Source organism: Muntiacus reevesi, chromosome 18 (genome assembly GCF_963930625.1).
Source record: "Muntiacus reevesi chromosome 18, mMunRee1.1, whole genome shotgun sequence".
In the NCBI taxonomy this organism is placed as follows: domain Eukaryota; kingdom Metazoa; phylum Chordata; class Mammalia; order Artiodactyla; family Cervidae; genus Muntiacus; species Muntiacus reevesi.
Genome location: NC_089266.1, coordinates 14110284 through 14130142, shown reverse-complemented (window position 1 = coordinate 14130142; position 19859 = coordinate 14110284). Strand labels below are relative to the sequence as shown.

The following is a 19859-nucleotide window of genomic DNA, read 5'->3' as shown; positions in this document are numbered from 1 at the left end:
GAGGCGGTGATGGTGCAACTGTGATGGGGCCCTGGCCTGTGGGTGGGAAGGTCTGGTCTGAGGCTACAGGGGAGGGTGGGTCTGGAGGTTTTGAGGGGTGGGAGGGTGCTTTGCCAGTAGAGTTACCAGATAATATGTAAGATGCCTAGTTAAATTTGAATTTCAGATAAATGAATATTTTTATAGTGTCAGTATGTTCCAAACGCTACATGGGACATGTAGTGGTTGGTGGTTTAGTTGTTAAGTCGTATCCAACTCTTGCAACCTCATGGACTCTAGCCTGCCAGATTCCTCTGTCCATGGAATTCTCCAGGCAAGAATACTGGAGTGAGTTGCCATTTCCTTCTCCAGGGAATCTTCCCGACCCAGGAACTGAACCCTGGTCTCCTGCATTGCAGGCAGATTCTTTACCAACTGAGCTAGGAGGGAAGCCCTACATGGGATATATTTATACTCAATAATTATTTGTTGTTTATCTGGAATTCAAATGTAACCAGGCATCCATCCTGATTTTGGGTGGCGGCAGGGCATGGGGGTGGGGGTGGGGGTTGTTACTATTTTTGCTCAATCTGATAACAGCCTAGCAAGCAAGCTTCAGCTGCGAAGCCAACACTGAAGTAGCCCCTGATGGATATTAATGACTCAGTGTGCCTGACTCAGACTACCTCTGGCGTCAGTGAAGGCCACAGAGGCACTGGCCTGTTGACAGAACCTGCGTGGTTCTCTGTGGCCTCCTAGGCTTTGATGGAGGAGTCCTCGGGCATGACAGATATTCTGTATGTGTACGGCCTCTCAGAAGATGACATCTCACGGGTCTGTGAAAAGTAAAGATCAGATTTATTTAATACAACACCCCGCAGGGCCTCTGCACTGCGTAGCTGAGGAGGATGAGGGAGGTGGCTTCGATGGGGCGAGCTCACGAGTGCAATCCCACCACGGAAGGGCCACAGCCCCTCGTCCACACTCAGGACACCATCAGAAACACCTGAGGACCTCGGGAGACCATTCCTTTTAGCAAGGAATAAATAACAAAAAATTAGTAAGAAAAATATGCATTTCGTTTTTCTATTAAAAAAAAAAATTTGCTGGAGGCAGCCATCTTCCTGTCCTTTGGCCTTCAGCGTGGTAGAGGAAAAGAAACAAAAGGGGATAGAAAACCAGCCTAGGAACATCTGTGCTTTGTCCAACTTCATTTTCTATTTGGTGCATTGCCCAGAAATGAACCTCCTCTTCAAGTTGGCATCTCAAAAGGGTCGCTCCCAAGCAGCTTTTTCTCCCAGTTGTGGCAGGCGAGGTCGTGGAGAGGACAGGGCGCAGCTGTCCAGTCCGTGCTGTGCAGTTGCAAGGAACAAGGACTGCCTAGAACCACAGACCCTCAAAGGACCAAAGGCAAAGAGAAAAACTAGCCCCTAAGCTAGGCCATTCTCTAGGGGGAACTGACTACAAAACAGAACCCGGCTTCTGTGGATGAGAGTACTTGGACAAGTTCTTGATTTCTGCACAAGACAAAATATTCAAGTTTCAAAATATCCCAATGGCCAGTTTACCCTGAACCTCTGGCTGCCACTCTCCACTCCTGAGGATGCTCCAACTTGCTGGGAGGCGGGCTGTGTGGGAAACTAACCAGCCCGTCTGTTAGCTCCTTATACCCAACATAAAAATAGTTAAGATGGATTTAATAACTGGTGACTTGGCCTGACGAATTGCTACGTTCGGTGGGAGCAGGGCAGGTCCATAAATAAGTGCACAAAACTCTTGCGATACAGGAATCATCTGCTCGTCTTGGAATGTGGGTGTCCTCCCAGGGAGGTGCGTGTGGTCACGGAGTCCTAAGATCCGTCAAGGGAGCCTTCCGTTCTCTGCAGTGACAAGAGACAAGACACGCTATGGTCACACCCTTCAAGGTTGAAGACTGGCCTGGTGGAAAGATACGCAAAACTGCACCCGGCGCTTTTCCAAGACACTGCACAGCAGAACCGACATCCGTGGGCACCCCCCACCCTGTGGGGGCAGCTTCTGCCCAGATTCATTCTTCTTTCTCTCCATGTCTGTTCTGTGGGGTCTGCAGCCTCTGTCCCCCACACACATGCCGCCCAGCAGACTCTCAACCAATTTCATCAAGCACCCACACAGGAAGACTAGGAAACACCTGGTGTCTGACTCCGGCTCTAAGTTAACCTTCTCTGGGTCTGTTTTTTGTTTGTTTGTTTGTTTGTTTTTGGTCATGCCTCTTGGCTTGCAGGATCTTAGTTCCCTGACCAGGGATTGAATCTGTGTCCCCCTGCAGTGAAAGCCCTGAGTCTTAACCACTGGACTGCCAGAGAAGCCCAGAGGTCTGTTTTTAAATTAAAAAAAAAAAAAAAAAACGAAAGACCAAACTCAAATGATTAAACTTTTAAAAGAATTTTAAATTATATGATTCTTCCTTCAAAAAAAATGAAATTCTGATTCATGTCAACATGGATAAACCCTGAAAACAACATGCTAAGTGAAATAAGAGACACGAAAGGAACAAATATTGTTATGATTCCACTTAAGTAGGGGTATCCAGAAGAGCCAAGGTCCTAGAGACATGAAGTAGGATAGTGGCTGCCATTCTGGGAGGCAGGGGGTAAAGGAAATTAGGGCTCAAAGGGTGCAGACTTTTGGTGTGGGATGATGAAAAGTTTTGTGGATTTGGCAATGGTCACACAACAATGAGATTGTACTTAATGCAACTAAATTAATTGTACACTGAAAGATGGTAAAAATGGTAAACTTCATGTTGTGTGTATTTTGCCACAATAAAAGTGAAAAAAAAATTTTTTAATTCCATGTGCCACCTTACAGTGTTCTCTAAGTGTTACACGTGGTATTTGTGTTACCTACACACCCCTCCGTGAATGGACCTCCGTGTGACCCAGGCACAAACAACACTACCATGAAGTAGAAAGTGGAAGAGGTCCTAACGACCTGCAGAAGGAGTTGAAAGGCTATGAGAGGGGTGGTTTTTGATGAATGGATGGAGCAAAGAGGCAAGAGTGGAGCATGCTGGGAAATTCCTGAGTAGAGGGGCCCCGGGCAACAGTGAGTCTGGAAGAGCAGGCAGCACCTGAGTGCCTGACATTGGGCCCTCTGTGAGCATAGAGTACCCTGCAGCGGGTGGAATCCAGGGAGGCAGGAGAAGTTGTGGGGATTGGCCTGGGTCTTGGGAACACCATGATGGGGCCTGTCTGTCTCCCTGAGGGTTGGCTGAGATGGAGTCCCTGTTTTGTTCTGGTCCTACCAGGTCTAAGGAACCTCTCGGAAGGATGCAGGCCTGTGGGGCTCCAGCTGGAAGGCCAAGGCTCTGTCTCCTCCTTTGCCAAGAGAGACCCACGCAAGCAGGCCAAGAGAACTGTGTTGGCCCCCGGGGGCTGGAGGCCCGCCAGCCCTGGCAGCTCCCCTTCCTCCATTTCCTCCACTTGGCCCGGAGGAGTGACCCTGGTGTCCAGCCTTTCTGCAGGCCCTGGACCAAGTCCTCCACCAGACACCTCCGCTGCCCTCTCCAGGGGAAGTGAGCTCAGCGAGCTGCTGCAGGAACAGCTCCAGAGCTGGGAAGGGCAGGGCCACAGTTGTCCAGACCTCGGGGGTTTTGAACTAAAGGCTAACACACTCCCATCCAAGGCTGTGCTTGCCTGCTTTTAAATCAGAGCCCAGCTGTCAGGAACCTAAGAACAGCCAAGAAATCAGCCCACTTTTGGCCAGAACATAGTGTGGACAGTCTCAAGGGTCATTTTGCTTCTAACACTCCTGGGATTTCTACTTCCTGCTTCTCGAATGTGCCCCTTCTGTGCACTCCCAATGAATCAGATCTGTGCTGGGTGCCTGCTTAATCCCTGCAACAACCAAGTGAGAAGGTTCTATTTCCTCCAGCTTATAGATGAGGCAACTAAGGTCCCAAGAGGTTAGGAAGTCTGCCCAAAGTGACATGTCTAATAAGGAGCTATCAGGGAAGGGTCAAGTTTTAATGTGCGGCTCTGCTTCCTAAGTCAGAGGTTGGCTTGAGTTGAATCCTGGGTCTTGGGTAAGCAACTGCTACATTCTCCTCATGTGACAGAGGCCTTTAGGGCCAAGCAAGGTAAATTCCCTGTCCGTACCCTATGCTGCCAGAGTGTCTGATGAAAAGAACTTTAAAATAGATAACTAGCTTTTCTATGATAGTTCTTAATCTGCAAGTACTTTGCAAGGTGGTTCTCATTTAAGAAGCATTTCTCATTCTTAAGAAGCTCCTTGCTGTTGTTGTGGTCTCAGTCACTAAGCCATGTCTGATTCTTTCACGACTCCATGGACTATATAGCCCACTAGACTCCTCTGTCCATGGGATTTCCCCGGCAAGAATACTGGAGTGGGTTGCCATTTCCTTCTCCAGGGGATCTATCCAGCCCAGGGATCGAACCCCTGTCTCCTGCACTGGCAGGCAGATTCTTTACCACTGAGCCATGGGGGAAGCCCTAAGAAGCTCCTTAATAGATAGATGTTACTGTTTTTGCTATTGTCATCACCGTCTCCATTTTATAGATGGGGAAGCTTAGGCTTGACGAGGGAGCTGGAACCCAGACCCCAGTCTCTTGATCCCAAATCCTGGGCCATTCCCATCATATTCCAGCTGCCTGCTGGCTCCCGGGAAGGAAGGAGGTAGGTTGTAACTAGGAATTGCCTTTCTTTTTTTTTTCAGTAAGAAGGAAATTTGTTTCCAAGATTCTGAGAGCCACGCAGGTTCAGATTCATCCCTTTAAGTACAGGCTGTTCTCTTTCATGTTATCTGTCTGCCTGGGCCACAAACACGATTTATAAACAAGGCAAAAATGGCAGAGGAAAAATGAAGTCAGAATGTGCCATTGAAGCAAGTCAAACAATACTAAATTAGTATTTGGCTAAGCGGCTATCTCATTGTTAAGATATTTCCTCCAATATGTTTTCAGAAGCAATGGCTATTAAACAACTGGGAATGATCGCCAGGTTTGATTTCAGGAAGGAAATCCCCTCCCATTTCCCTTCTGGGCATTTCAATTAATTTTCTCCTGAGCCTTGCCAGCTGATTATTAGGGAAACTATACCTGTGTCGTTTATAAACAAGATGCTTTCACGTCAAGATTCCAAATGCCTTTCCCAACGGCTGGGAATCCCTGTGCTCCCGCCAGAAGACTTAATTATTTTGGGGAGGCAGGACCAGCCGTGAGTGAGCTCTCAGGAGCAGACTCCTGGGCCCGCGGGCCAGCTTCTGGGCAAAGGGAAAGTTCTGTCTGTCCTAGAGCTCGGAGCCTCTGTCCAGAGAGATCGTTTGGATTGAAGACAAAGTAAATAAGTTGGTCTCGAGGTCTTGGTCTCGAGGTCCAGCAGACCTGCCTTGGGTGGACACACCATGATTACTGCATCAGGAGAATATCTCTTTATTTGGGTCCCACAAGGTCCATGGAGCAAAGTTCTCCCTTCCCACGCTCTTGGAGCTGTGATGGCCAGGACAGTGACATCACTCTTGGAGGGAGTCTTGTGGTGTGGACTGGCTGGGGGCTTGGAGACCTCGGTTTTCTAGCCCTGGCTCTGCAGTTAACAAGCTGGGTCACATTGGGCAAGCTATTCTGCTCTAAATTTTCCTTGCCCCACGCCCCTAATGTCCTTCAAAAGCAATCCTCTCTGAGTTCAGAAGTCTGAGTGAGTTTAGCCTAGAAAAAGACATTCATTTCATTCCTCTTTTCCTTAAATTGAAAGCCTTCCTCCATCACAAGAATGTCAGCAGCTTCCTGTCTGTCAAAGGCATAATGAGTTCTCTGTTTTACAAGAATCCAGACTCAGGCAAAACAAAGGAAGCTGGGGGTGCATTGGAAGGGGCTACCAGCAATCTTGCTGAAAGTTCTTCCCAGACCTTAAAGAAGCAATCTGAGGGGCAAACACCTTATTCCTTAAGATGCTAGTTGTCCAGTTAACTTCTATGCTGCTGGGCAGCTCATAAAGAGGTAGAGAGTAGGAAAATAGGGAGTCTTTGCAAAACTTGAACTTGGACCTCTGCACCTTTTTTTTTTTTTTTTTTTAACTACACCATGCAGAATCTTAGTTTTCCAACCAAGGGTTGAACCCATGCCCCCAGCATTGGGAGTGTAGAGTCCCAACCACTGGACCACTAGGGAAGTCCCCTTCTGTACTTCTTTTAAGCATTCCTATCTGCTAAGTTTGAAGAAGGCAATGGCACTCTACTCCAGTACTCTTGCCTGGTAGGCTGCAGTCCATGGGGTCGCGAAGAGTCAAACATGACTGAGCGACTTCACTTTCACTTTTCACTTTTATGCATTGGAGAAGGAAATGGCAACCCACTCCAGTGTTCTTGCCTGGAGAATCCCAGGGATGGGGTCGCACAGAGTCGGACACGACTGAAGTGACTTAGCAGCAGTATCTGCCAAGTGGCAGCTTCCTGAATCCTCTACTAGCTACAGAATGAAACCTCATGATGAGGTATTTGAGTGTTTTCTAAGCAAGCGCTACCTTACCTTTCCCCCCATCACTCCTCACAGGCACCCTTGTCTGCTCCCTGAGCTGCCAGAGCTTTCTACCGGGACGCTGCTGTAACGGGCTCGTTCCTCACGGCCCTTTCCCTGGGGAAGAGGCGGCTAACCAGGCAGCATGAAGCGCCTCCTGTTTCTGCGGTCTCTGGAGCAGCAAATTGCTTTGCATTCTCACCTGAGATAACCCCCCTGATTTCCTCACTGGGTCAAAGACCTCCCATGTCCCCCACAGCAGAGAGCCTGGTATGGGAGGGTAACTACACCCCCGAATCTGCACTGCCCATCCCTACCCTCACCCCACCCCCCAAGGACCTGGACTCAGAGGGAATATGGACTCTGCTCATCTAGAACTGACTGCCCTAGATTTTCAATCCTGCGGGCAATTTCCGGGCTTTCATGTCCTAAGCGGGCTGCGAAGGAATGATGGAAATGGTGGGAGAGAATTTCAAAAGCACAACAGGCCTAGAAAACCTGAGAGCCTGAGCACCAGGCTGGTCAGAGGAGCCCAGGGTCTTGGTGTGAAACAGACAAGGCTAGTCCACGGGTGTCTTTGCTAGGGCTGCAGAAAACTGAGTGAGTCTGGAAATGTTTCACTGTTGAATGGACTATTTTTTTAAAAAAATAATGCATATGAAATGTGTACTTACAGAATATCTGTTTTCCACGAAATCTGCAAAACAAAGGATAAGGCAAAGGTGAGCAGTACGAAGAACACGAAGAGCAGTTAGGCTCCCCACTCCAGCATCTCAGAGGCTGAGCAGGCGAAGGAAAGAGATGGGGGGAGGGGCCGGGGGGCCGTGCAGGAGACCCCAGGCCCTCACCCTTACTGGGTGCCCAGGTTTATGGCCCCTTTGCCCACGGGTAGCTTCCCCAGGACCCTGTGGCTCCATGTAACAAGCATATAAAGTCCCTGGCAGCCCATTTGACATTATAAACAGTTTTTTTTTTTTTTAACTTACTAGCACATGCTATTTTAGAGGGGAAAAAAGAAACCTGAAAATTACAGAAAAGTAGAAAGTAGGTAAAAATTCTCTCTGGCTCCATGGTTGACTGAAATGTCTTCCAGTCATTTTCCACTAACAGTAGAGCTTTTTTGTGGTTTTTGGGGGGCGGTGGGGGTGGGGGTGGAGAGGAGTTACAATTATCTAGTCTATGCCATTTTAGAGCCTCTCTTTTACACACGGTGTGATTTTAGAAACATAATTGTTAGCAGCTATTTAGTCATCATTCCACGAGTATGCAGTTGTTTACTAAACCAGTTCCTTACTTTTAAAAATTTAGGTTCTTTCCAAGTTTTTGCTATTTTATATGATGCCGCCAGTATCCTCTTTGGGAATAAAGCTATTTCAAAGGTTCATACTAGTTTGTTTATTCCCAGGAGTGGGGATCCATGGAGCAGAAAGCATAAACAAGGCCAACGCCCTTGGCATATAGAGTTCAAGTGCTGTCTGAAGGGCAGGACGCCACATCCCCTTCCCCTGGAAGGGAGCATCGTCCCAACGATGTGGAGACCACAAGGTCTTCTTGCTGGGGGGCATGCCGAGACATGTCCAGAAGATGTGAAGAAGGGTGAGAAAGGCCCAAGGGAACAGGAGACCTTGCACCGAAGGTGAGTTACCACCTGCTTTACTTAGAGATGGTTTTTACTACAAGACGTGAGAGAGGGCTGTGATTGGCTCTTGGACAGGATCAGACTCCACGAACAGCAGAGTTTCTGAATGGGGGTGGGTGGTGGCCTATCTCTTGTGGCTGACACCCCAAATAGCCCACTATGGCCCTAGCTCTGAAGACATGGAATCCTGGGGAAGGTCCACTCACCCCCAAATCCTCGTTCTTCCTTGAGAGGCAATCCTAGGGACCTCGGTTTCTACCCAGTCCCCTCCGCCACCCCCCAAGTTCAAGAACCTTCTGAATCTTGGCTGTCTCGGGGCCCGACTGTCACAACGGGAGTCACAACCTTCTGTTTCTTTCTTGAATTTAAAAATATCCTGTTTCCACCAGTCCACTTCCCCCTCAAACCCTGTCTTATCACAGCTCCATTGTGCGTCTCTTCTAGAGGGAAGAGGGCCAGGAGTTCCTAAGGGGCCCCCTTCTGTCCTGGCTAGGCCAGAGGCAGGCGTCAAGGGCCAAATGGATGAATCAGCCCAACCAACAAGTCAAGCCATTGTGTAAACTTCCACACATTGAGAGAGGCCGCGGGCAGCACCCCACCCCCAGCCCAAACCTGACCTGGAGGACCCAAAGGACCCCATGCTTCCTGCTCCTTCAGAGCCCCAAGGCTTCTGGAATCAGACCCACGAGGGCAAGAGCCTCAGGCTGCATTTCCTAATGCAATAAAGACTTGGAATATTAACATTCGAATGTAATATATTTGATAATGTATTATAATAACACTGATTATACTGATAATACTGATGGAGCACCAAGATACACAAGATACGCTTGTTTTTGGTACTAGAATCTGGTGGGTAATATCCTTTTTTTTTTTTTTTAATAGAGTAAGTTTTATCTCCTTGAGGTAGGAGAGGCTTCCCCGGGGGTGGGCTAGCAGTGCCCCCTGGCCTGGTTTGTTCTGGGCCTCTCAAGATGGGTGTGGGGGGTGGGGCACAGGCCCCTTTCCTTCCTCCCAGAGAGGATATGGCAGGGGCCCTCCTCTGATCATGACTGTCTATGATCAGCCCCGCCCTTGTCCACTGTAGTTCTGCTCCCTTAAGAAGCCTGGAAGTCTGAATTCTAGGCAAAGAGAAAGTAGAAGAGGGAGGCTGAGTGAAGGAGGTGGGCCCTGCCAGACCCAAAAGACAGAGGTTAGTGTCTGGAGCAGGACTTGACATCTCTCCCTAGAACCATAAGTCATCAGGTGGGAGGTGCCCAGGACACCTCCAAGGGGGGACACATGACTTCTAGGAAGAAAAACCAGCTCGTCTTAGGGGAGTCACAGGAAATTGATTCCTTTAAACAAGAGTTTCTTAATGCTGGCACTACTGATATCCTGAGCTGGATAATTCTTTGTCATGGGGCTTGTCTTGTGTGGTATAAGATGTTTACCAGTATCCCTGGCCTCCGCCCATTAGATGCAAGAGCAACCCCTTGCCCCCCCTTGCCAAATTATGACAACCAAAAATGTCTCCAGACACTGCCAAAGGTCTACTGCATTGAGAACCACCGCTCTAAACTGTGCGAATCTTATCTTAGACCTGAGTTCTCTCATAGGGAGAACTGACTACATTGCTAATTAATTGTGAGAAACCACTTTATGCTCCAGTCTTTAAAACTGGGGTGCTGCTGCTGCTGCTGCTGCTAAGTCGCGTCAGTCGTGTCCGACTCTGTGCGACCCCGTAGACGACAGCCCACCAGGCTCCCCTGTCCCTGGGATTCTCCAGGCAAGAACACTGGAGTGGGTTGCCATTTCCTTCTCCAATGCATGAAAGTGAAAAGTGAAAGTGAAGTCGCTCAGTTGTGTCCGACTCTTCGAGACCCCATGGACTGCAGCCCACCAGGCTCCTTCTTCCATGGGATTTTCCAGGCAAGAGTACTGGAGTGGAGTGCCAGTGCCTTCTCCTTAAAACTGGGGTAAATATATGTTAATAAGTTATGCTTCGGATGAACTGCAAACCATTTTATAAAGTACTTTCAGGATAAGCTGGAGCCCTGTGAAACCGTCAAGTGCTGAATCAGAGGGAAGGTACAAACTTCCTGGGCTAGCCAGGAATTCCAGTTCACACAAGGCTCAACCAGGCTGAGTGGAGCTGATGACTAAGCCATGGCAACCCAATGTAATGTTCTTGTCTGGAGAATCCCAAGGACAGAGGAGCCTGGTGGGCTACAGGCCATGGGGTCACAAAGAGTCAGACACAACTAGAGGGACTTAGCATGCATTGCTGACAAATGCTAATCTCAGGCAAAATAAGTGGAAAGGAAATAAGAACTTGAAAAGCCTAAAGTGCTAAGCTTGCAGATCTAAATTATGAGGCAATTATCAGCATTTTCTCCACTCCCAAGAAAGCTGAAGTTTACTGACAGGCAAGATCTCCTTCTCCACCCATTAATTCCGGCTGTGTCCTCGGAGTTTGCTCTCTTTTCTCCTAAGACTGACTTCAACTTGGTTTCTTTCTGATAGTCTTCTTAGTTTTGAGAACCCCTCTCCTTACCTCCCTAACAAGCAGGGAACATGTAACAAAGAATGGTCTAACAGCTGGAAAGTGAAGCTGCTCAAAGGTGGAGAGATTTCCTTGCCTGGGACAAAGCGTTAATTGCTGGGACAGGAAATGCTGGCTCAGCCGTAGGGCAGCAAGTCGGCCCAAAAGTTCGTTCGGGTTAGTCTAGAAGCTGGTATGTCAAACCTGAGCGAACTTTGCCAACCCAATAGAGGAGCACAGGGAACTCTGCTCAATATTATGTAACAACCTAAGTGGGAAACGAATTTGAAAAAGAATAGATACATGTATATGTGTAAAAGGACTTCCCTGTGGCTCAGATGGTAGAGCATCTGCCTACAATGCAGGAGACCCAGGTTCAATCCCTGGGTTGGGAAGATCCTCTAGAGAAGGAAATGGCAACCCACTCCAGTACTCTTCTTGCCTGGAAAATCCCATGGACAGAGGAGCCTGTTGGGCTACAGTCCATGGGGTCACAAAGAGTGGGACACGACTGAGTGACTTCACTTCCACTTCCATATGTGTAAAAAAAAAACAAAAAAGTAACTCCAATGGGAAAATAGGCTTTAATATCAATTTTTTCTAGTTATGCTACTATAATTAGTACTTTGTTGTTCAGTTCGCCAAGTGGTTGGTGTCTGACTCTTTGCGACCCCACGGACTGCAGCATGCCAGGCTTCCCTGTCCTTCACTATCTCCTAAAAATGAATATTTCAGGTGTTGGAATAGTTAAGAGTAAGAAGAAACACAACGCCATTTGTGCTTGAGTCACTGTTAACAACATATTAATAATTAATTTGATTTTTTCAATAAATTTTCAACTATCAGAAAAACAACAGAACAGCAGATGTGCAAGACTGTGGTCAAGACTCAGTGGGAGGTAATGAGTTGCAAGAGTTGCCTCCTTCCTCCTCATTTTATAGAACTCACCTGCCCACCACAGCCCTTATCCACTCAATGGCCGTGTGCATTTCTGAGACACACTGAGGTGTTCACCTTGCAACAACTCCACTGAGGCGTTCACCTTGCAACAACTCCACTGAGGCCAAAGGCATTTTATTCAGAATTAATGAGGAGACTGGGCTTCCCTGGTGGCTCAGTGGTAAAGAATCTGCCTGCCAACGCAGGAGACTCAGGTTCGATCCCTGGGTTGGGAAGATCCCCTGGAAAAGGAAATGGCAACCCGCTCCAGTATTCTTGCCTAGGAAATCCCATGGACAGAAAAGCCTGGTGGGCTACAGTCCATGGGACTGCCAAGAGTTGAACAGGACTTAGCGACTCAATAACAACAAGAAAACTAATTGATGATAAGAATCAAGGGTGGGGCAAAGTCTTATAACCTGAGGAAGGCAGAGTGAGATCAAACCCCAGGGCTCCTACTGAGCCTGTTTTCCATTAGGCTGGAGTACAGAGACGCGCCCAGGCTGGCCTCGGACCAACACAAAAGCAGCAGAAACACAGTAAAATGGCTCCTGAGACCCAGGACTTATTCAGATTTGAAGGGCAAACTTGAAGTCGAGGATGGGTAAAGGATTAGGGTGGACTCCAAGGGACCCGGGGGTGACTCTTAGAAGTGACTGAGTCCCCACCCGTCATCAACAAGTTCCAGGGCAGGGGTCGGGAGTGACCAAGGTATAGACAAATGACCGTCACTTCCAAACACAGGACACTTGAGACTCTGAATGTTATGATTGAAAGGCCACTTAAGATCGTTCATTCAATCCCCTGATTTGACAAATTAAAACAATTGAACATAGTCAAATTCACAGAGACAGAAAGTAGAATGGTCATTGCCAGGGGTTGGGGGGTGGGGTCTGGGAAGTTATGGTTTAATGGGTAAGGAGTATCAGTTAGGAAAGATGAAAAAGTCCTGGAGATGGATCGTGGTGATGGTTGTATAACAATGTGATTGTACTTAGTGTTACTGAAATGCACACTTAAAAATGGTTACAAAAGCAAGTGCTATGTATTTTTACAGTTAAAAAACAAAACAAAACTGAGCTTAGAGCCTAAAGCCAAGATCACAAAACCTGGTGCCTCCCATGGCCCATCAGCTCCCCAGACACTCCTCAGCCTACAGCCTCCAACACCCTCCTCAGGGCCCTGGTCCTACCCAGAGCCCCACCCTAGAGCTGCTCCTTGGGGCCAGGCCTGCCCGATGCCCTTTGGCTTATCTAGACAAGCAGTTTTCCTTTGTATCAGTCAGGGGGAAAAGCGAGTCTAAGTGCCAGAACTACGTCCTGTGAGCCATTTCCCAAAATAGCCAGCCCTGAAGTGATGCGTGTTGGAAGAGGATGGGAAACTGAGAAGCTAAGGAGGGGAAGAATGAAACACTGAGAAGGAAAGGTCAGACAAGACCCCGCCCTGTACTCAGCTTGCTCACTGAGACCTGCTTCCACTGGGGCCTTTTATTTTTATTGTGGGTCACACCCTCCCCGTAGAGCACAAACACACACATAGTTTCTGGGTTATCTCTACCAGCCAGTCCAGAACAATCACTCCAGGATTGCTGGGGAGTAAGAAAGACTCTGCCCTCTTTGAATGAGAACCAGAGCAGAACTCATAACATCTAGAAAATGGTTCTAAAAGCGTATCCCCAGCCTGACAGCAGCATGTGGGGATTTGTTAGAAATGCAAATTCTCAGCCCACTCCCAACCTACTGAATTAAGGGTGGTGCCAAACTGCCTGTATTTTAACCCACTTGGAGAAGCCCTCATCGAGCCCATGCTCCTCAGTCCACAGAGAGGCGACAGAGGTTCTGAGAGTCACCCAGACCATACCAGGCTGTTACTCTTAACTTGTAAAGAGTAACAGAGTTGAATGCTCTAATCAGGCTGATGACGGTGAAAAACCAATTGGTTTGGCAACACAGAAAGGGAACATGAAGCTGGTGAAGTGCATCGCGCTGCAGCCAGGCTCCCCACACCCCATTCCTGCTCTGCCATGGACCAGAACAAGCTATGTCACCTCTGGGCCCGTCTCCCCATCTGTACAGCAGGAATAATAACAGAGCCTCCATCAACCCTTGATGGGTTTGAGCAGCTGATAAAGGAAAAGAAAGAAAAGGGAAGAGGAATCAACCAAGCCTCAAAGCCTCCTCCCTTGGGCAGCAGACAAATGGGAAATGCTCAAAAAGAGGAACTCCCTTGGCTTCCAAGACGCTGAGTTTTGCAGCAATGATGTGGTTTTGGCTTAAAGGTCCAGGTCTCCCTCTACGTATCTGACAGGAGCTGGTTGCCAGGTTAGAGACCAGACTGTAGAGAGACCCAAGCCCCAGTTGACCCCTGATGGCCCAGAGGGCGCCGTGGGAGTGTCCCAGCCTAGGAGTCCAGAGCTGGCTCTTGTGTTGCACTAAGACAGGCACTGAACTCTATGGCTTGAGTTTTCCTTATGCATTTTTTAGCTAAAATGGATTGACTGCTCACCATGGTAAGAAATGGCTTCCCTTGGTGACTCAGATGGTAAAGAGTCTGTCTTTAATGTGGGAGACCCGGGTTCGATCCCTGGGTTGGGAAGATCCCCTAGAGAAGGGAATAGCTACCCACTCCAGTATTCTTGCCTGGAGAATTCCATGGACAGAGGAACCTGGCATGCTACAGGCCATGGGGCCTGCAAAGAGTTGGACTTCTGTCTCATCACCTTCTCTTATTTAATCTCTTTTCTGTTTAATAGTTGAAGAAACAGTTTAATAGTTGAAGAAATCTCCAGGTCAGAATACTAGAGTGAGTAGCCTTTCCCTTCTCCAGGGGATCTTCCCAACCCAGGGATTGAACTGGGGTCTCCCACATTGCAGGCGGATTCTTTACTAGCTGAGCCACAAGGGAAGCCCAAGAATACTGGAGTGGGTAGCCTATCCCTTCTCCAGGGGATCGTCCCAACCAAGGAATTGAACCGAGGTCTCCTGCATTGCATGCAGATTCTTTACCAACTGGGCTATCGGGGAACTAGCACCAACCTCGGGGAACTGTTTTAAGCTCTCTAAGCCTCATACCCTCATCTGAAAAATGGGATTTATTGTGGAGGATTGAAAGAGGTAAGGTCATATAGACCACTTAGCACCAACAGTAAGCGCTTAATAAATGTTGAGTTTTTGCATAACCAAAGCAACTGAAAGCAAACCATCTCAGGGACCATGAGGAAAGCAAAGGGCATTTTTATACAAGAACCTGACAGGACCAGCCTTGAACCCTCTCTGAATTTCAGCTTTCTGTTACACTGGAAGAACAGAGGAAGCCTGTTTCTGAATTTGTGTTTTGCTAGCTCTGAATAATACTAAGAATGCAAAATGAGATACTGAAGCTAAAAATCACCCAGGAAATGGTTTTCAAAAATTATTCGGTCAGTGTCATGTTCTCCATGGGGCTGAGTTTCTGATCTAATCATGAAAATACCACCTTTTAGGGAGGGGGGATCGGGATGGGGAACACATGTAAATCCATGGCTGATTCATGTCAGAGTATGGCAAAAACCACTACAATACTGTAAAGTAATGAGCCTCCAACTAATAAAAATAAATGGAAAAAAAAAAGAATATATATAAAAAAAAGAAAATACCACCTTTTAAAAGATTGGTTAAGGGGTGATTCCTAGTTGAGAGAACGAGTAGACTCTTGAGGTAAGACAGTGCTTTTCAAATATTGGCAGCATCAGAAATACGTGGGACTTTTTTGGGAGTACAGATTCTGATTTTGTGGGTCTGGGTTGGGCCTGAGACCACCGTTGCTACCTGTCTGTGGACCACCCTTGGTTTGAATAATTGCCTTTCAAAGAATCCACTTAAATAGAGGTCTATTGTACAGAGAAAGATATCTGCATAGTGACTGTTTTCCCTCGGAATGTTTATGCTTTTTGGGTTGTGACTTATTTTCAATGTAATATATCACATAAGGAAGGTGGCCAATAATATTGTAATAACTCTGTATGGGAGCAGATGGTTACTAGGTGGTGATCATTTAATAATAAAATGCCAAACCTTTATATAGTAAATCTGAACATAACATAATACTGTCCATCAGCTAAATTTCAAGGAAGAAATAAAAATAAATAAAAGTGGTTCTTGGGTAGATGTCATATCATGAGAATGAAATAGAATAATTACACCAAAAAAAAAAAAAAAAAGAATAATTACACCAAAAAATGAGATTGTTGGGAGTGATTCTAGTTTGCTGCACACCTGGAACTAACATATTATAAATCAACTAAAGTTGAATAAAAATTTTAAGAAATAGATAACTAACAAGAAACAGAAGGAGAAGGGGGTGACAGAGGATAAGATGATTGGATGGCATCACTAACTCAACGGATGTGAATTTGAGCAAACTCTGGTAGTTGGTGATGGACAGGGAAGTCTGGTGTGCCACAGTCCATGGGTGTGCAAAGAGTTGGAAAAACTGAGCAACTGAACAACAATAAGAACCTACTATACGGCACAGGGAACTCTATTCTAGACTCTGTAATAACCTATATAGGAAAAGAATCTAAAATGAGTGGATGTCTACCCCTGGCAGAAGCTCCTCCGCCTGCCCCAACCTGTCCCCCGCTCTCCCTAGCCCCTGGGTGACTCAATTCTCCCAGGTCCCAGCTGCGTTTGCTTCTTCTGTATGTTATTTAGACAAGAGATGGGAATGAGGCGGGAGGTAGAAGGAGGGGGAAGAAAGGTTAGTCTGAGCCTGCCTTCACCTAACTTTAGAGCCAGGGGTGGGCTCTGCCCAGTCACTGGAGGTCGATTAAGGTCAAGTGGGTGTAGGGGAGGAGGGAGAGAGAGGCCTACTAGAAAGGGGGAGAGCCTGCTGGGACCCCACTGAAGAGGAGGAAGGGGAGGAAGGGTGGAGGGTATGTGGCAGAGGGTTTTGGTGAACACTAAGGAGCCCCTTGCCTCCCATTTACCATCTGCACCCCTTCTCTCCTCCCTGAATCAATACACTAGTTGTTTCTAAAAAAAAATGAATAAATAAATAAAAAATAAAATGAGTGGATGTGTGTATATGTATCACTGATTCACTTTGTTGCACATCTGAAGCTAACACAACATCAACTCTACTCCAATAAAAAATTTTTTTAATTAAATAAATAAAAGTGGTTCTTTGTGGATTTCATTTCCTGAGCATGGACTAGAATCATTACACAAAAATGAGATTGTTAGGCACGGCTGAAGTTCCTTGTCTGCCCAGCCCTGGGGAAAGCTCTCTGAGAGGAAGCAGTAAAGGCAAGGAATGAGGTGGGGTCTGGGCAGAAATCACAGGAAGAGGAAGTGAATCCCTACCGCCCTCCCTAGCCCAGAGTCAACGTGCTCACAGAAAGGATGTGGCTACTGAATATCTCCCAAGCAAAGCTCTGACTCTGCCTAAGGCCTTCAGGAGCCCGCTGCACCGGGGCCTGTGTGAGGAGCAGGCGAGGCCCCTGAGAAGAGGCAGGTAGGACTGCGCCTCTTCTGTCTGGGCCAGGGGTGCCCGGAACGCTGTTGGGCACCTCACGAGCACACTGTGGCTCCAGGACACGCTCCAGTCCGCCTGGCCCTTAGCTGGGTGTGAACGAGTGAGGTTCCGCTTGTCTGGCGTGCAGCCCGCCCTCAGTACGTGTTCATCAACTACATAAACAGTACACACGGCCACTTTTTCAGGGTGGTGGGGAGAGACCGTCAACTCCCGTCCAACTCTGTCTGCACTCTCTTTGGCCATCTCTGCACCTTCTTACCCCGGTCCACACCCGAGATCCCACGGATGAAATTGTAGGAAGTGCCCTCCCCCCGACCCAGGCTGGGGGCGTGGGGGACCCTCACTCACCAGGATCAGCTTTCCGGATTTCACTATATACCGTCTCCGTGCCCTTTGTTTCCAGACCTGGAAAGGGGCCAAGCACAGGTCAGCAGCCACCTCTGGGCTCCAGGTCAGCCACTGCTGAAGCAGGAGAATGTTGGGGTGCCCCAAGCAATGTGGTACCCCCACGGTCCACCCCATGGCCTGCCCCATGAGTGCTGTCTGCAGGGGCCCCTGGCGTCCTTGTCACCACTGAGCCTGGGCCACTTCCTGGAAGATCCTGGTCTCTCAGCCTGGAAGTATGAGACCGACAGGCCACTGTGGGATCCTGGACCCTGGGGGTGTGGATAGAGGTGCCCCCCATGCAGATCTGGAGTCTCCAGCTCTGCAGCCCCCTCCCTCCTTCTGCCACTGTGACCCCGTGTCCAGCTGCTCTGCCAGCCCTGTCCCAGGAGGCCAGGATAGGGTCTTCCAGTCACCCTTGTGAAAGTTTGGGTTAGAGCCTGGGCATCACTGAGACTCTAAGGATCAGCGGAGACCCGCTCAGAACACTAGAAGCTGGGTTGGTTGATTTCAAACGCCGAAAACCTTGGCCTCAATGCAGATTCTGATTGAGACAGTCCAGGGTGGGCCCTGGCACTGGTCTTTTAAGAGCTTCCTGTGTAAAAAAAAAAAAAGAGAGAGAGCTTCCTATGCGTGCTCAGTCTCTTCAGTCGTGTCTGACTTTTTGCAACCCCATGGACAATAGCCCACCAGGCTCCTCTGTCCACTGGATTCTCCAGACAAGAATACTGGAGTGGGTTGCCATGTCCTCCTCCAGGAAAGAGCTTCCTAGAGGGTTCTACTATGCAGTCAGGGTTGAGATCCTCTGGTCTGGACTCTTCCTGAACAGCAGACAAGATAACCAACTTAAGGTGTAGGTTACACCCAGGGGAGACTCAAGGGTTTGGGAGACAAAGAACTCCCAGTACAGCCATCTGTTTAAATTGATGTACATGCACAGGTTGTGTATACACACATATGCACACATTCACAGTGTATCTACACACATTGTACACACTCACACCCTCAGGATGGAACCTGCCACTTCCCTATCATTTGCACAAAGGACCAGGAGGCCTTATTGTAGAAAAACGCCTGGTGCTCTGTGGCCAGGTTTCCCCCTTTACAGACCAGGAAATGGAACCCCAAGCTGGGTGACGCTTCCTACCACCATGGGTAATGCCACCTCGATGTTGCCTTCCTCCATGGCAGATGGCCAGGGCACATACACTGATTCTAACTACACCAAGATACCCTCCACTCACCAGACTCCCCTCTCCCATGCCCTGACCCCGCCTGCACTCCTCCACTGACTGCAAGGCCCTTTTGTTGTGGCCCATTCCTCCTTGTCCTACAAGCCCCAGTGCAAGCTTTGCTCCTACACTTGGGTGCACACACCCTCACACCCCTATATCTTCCCTTCCATACGCCCCTCTTTCCTGGGCCCTGGGCAGTTTCATGGGCTCCCACAGCACTTTGGGGACACTTGCCCATGACACTGACTCTACTTGCCTCCACAACCGTCTCCCCTGGTGAACCCCCCACTCCTCTAGGGCAGCGTCTTGGGTCTTGTGTTCCTCCAGATACCAGACCTTGCACATCTACCTGGAGGCATCTATAAGGCTTGATGGGACAGTGAAGACAACAGTCAGTCTCCCTGCAGGGGTCTCTGTCTCAGACCTTCCGGAAGGTTTTACATGATCAGCCTGATCACTGAAGTTTTAGGTCTTAGGATGAAAATCACCATCATTCCCTAAATGGTGGTGGTTCCTAGTTCATGACCTGAATGCCAGGAGAAAGCTTGGGAGGCAGGTCAGTACAGCTGCTGAACTTGGGGCCCTCAGGGTGTCAGGACCTTGCAGAAGGCATCATAGTGACTCCCCCGGGCACCGACAGCCGAGTGGCTGAGCTTCAAGGTACCCCCCACTGGGACACCCATCTTTCTCCAACAGGACAGCAGAGATGCCCACTCTCCACTCTCTCTCCATGGCACCAGACCTGGGGGTGTAGAGGGGAGCTCCAGCAATCCCCATGTCTGCCAGGGTAGGGGCGGGTCTACCCCATCCCTGAAGGACTCTCCACTCAATGTCAGGCCTGGACGCTCACTCATTCAACACGGCCCTAACACCTACTGTGTGCGGGGCACCGTGGAAGAAGAAAAAGTGAATGGGGACCTGGCTCCAGCTTTCGGAACTCCAGGTTCCGGGGCGGGCGGCTTGCAAACAGTGCTGTGATAAGGCTCTAGGACATCAGCCCAGTGTGAGCAATCCTCCACAACGGGCTCAGCAGAGGGAGGGAAGGGACTGGGCAGCCAAGCCTGGGGGCCTGGACACTCTTGGGAAGCCCACCATCTCCAGGCACATAAGGGGCTCCCAAGGTACCTCTGGTC

At 48.6% G+C, this 19859-nt stretch overlaps 1 protein-coding gene and 1 non-coding gene across 3 annotated transcripts in view; one reads left to right on the top strand and one right to left on the bottom strand.

Moving 5' to 3' along the window:
* Nucleotides 1-816: 816 nt before the first annotated feature.
* PECAM1 (platelet and endothelial cell adhesion molecule 1) overlaps nt 817-19859 on the bottom strand; it is a 61744-nt gene continuing 42701 nt past the window's right edge. For both annotated transcript variants that reach the window (XM_065909315.1, XM_065909314.1), the window contains 3 exons: nt 17456-17512; nt 7166-7188; nt 817-1859 (listed from right to left, as the gene is read on the bottom strand). In XM_065909315.1, coding sequence (XP_065765387.1) covers nt 1830-1859; nt 7166-7188; nt 17456-17512 — 110 coding nt within the window. In that variant the 3' untranslated portion in view covers nt 817-1829. The remainder of the gene's footprint in view (nt 1860-7165; nt 7189-17455; nt 17513-19859) is intronic.
* TRNAC-ACA (transfer RNA cysteine (anticodon ACA)) lies at nt 10978-11050 on the top strand. Its single transcript has one exon. It is a non-coding gene; the product is annotated as a tRNA-Cys (tRNA).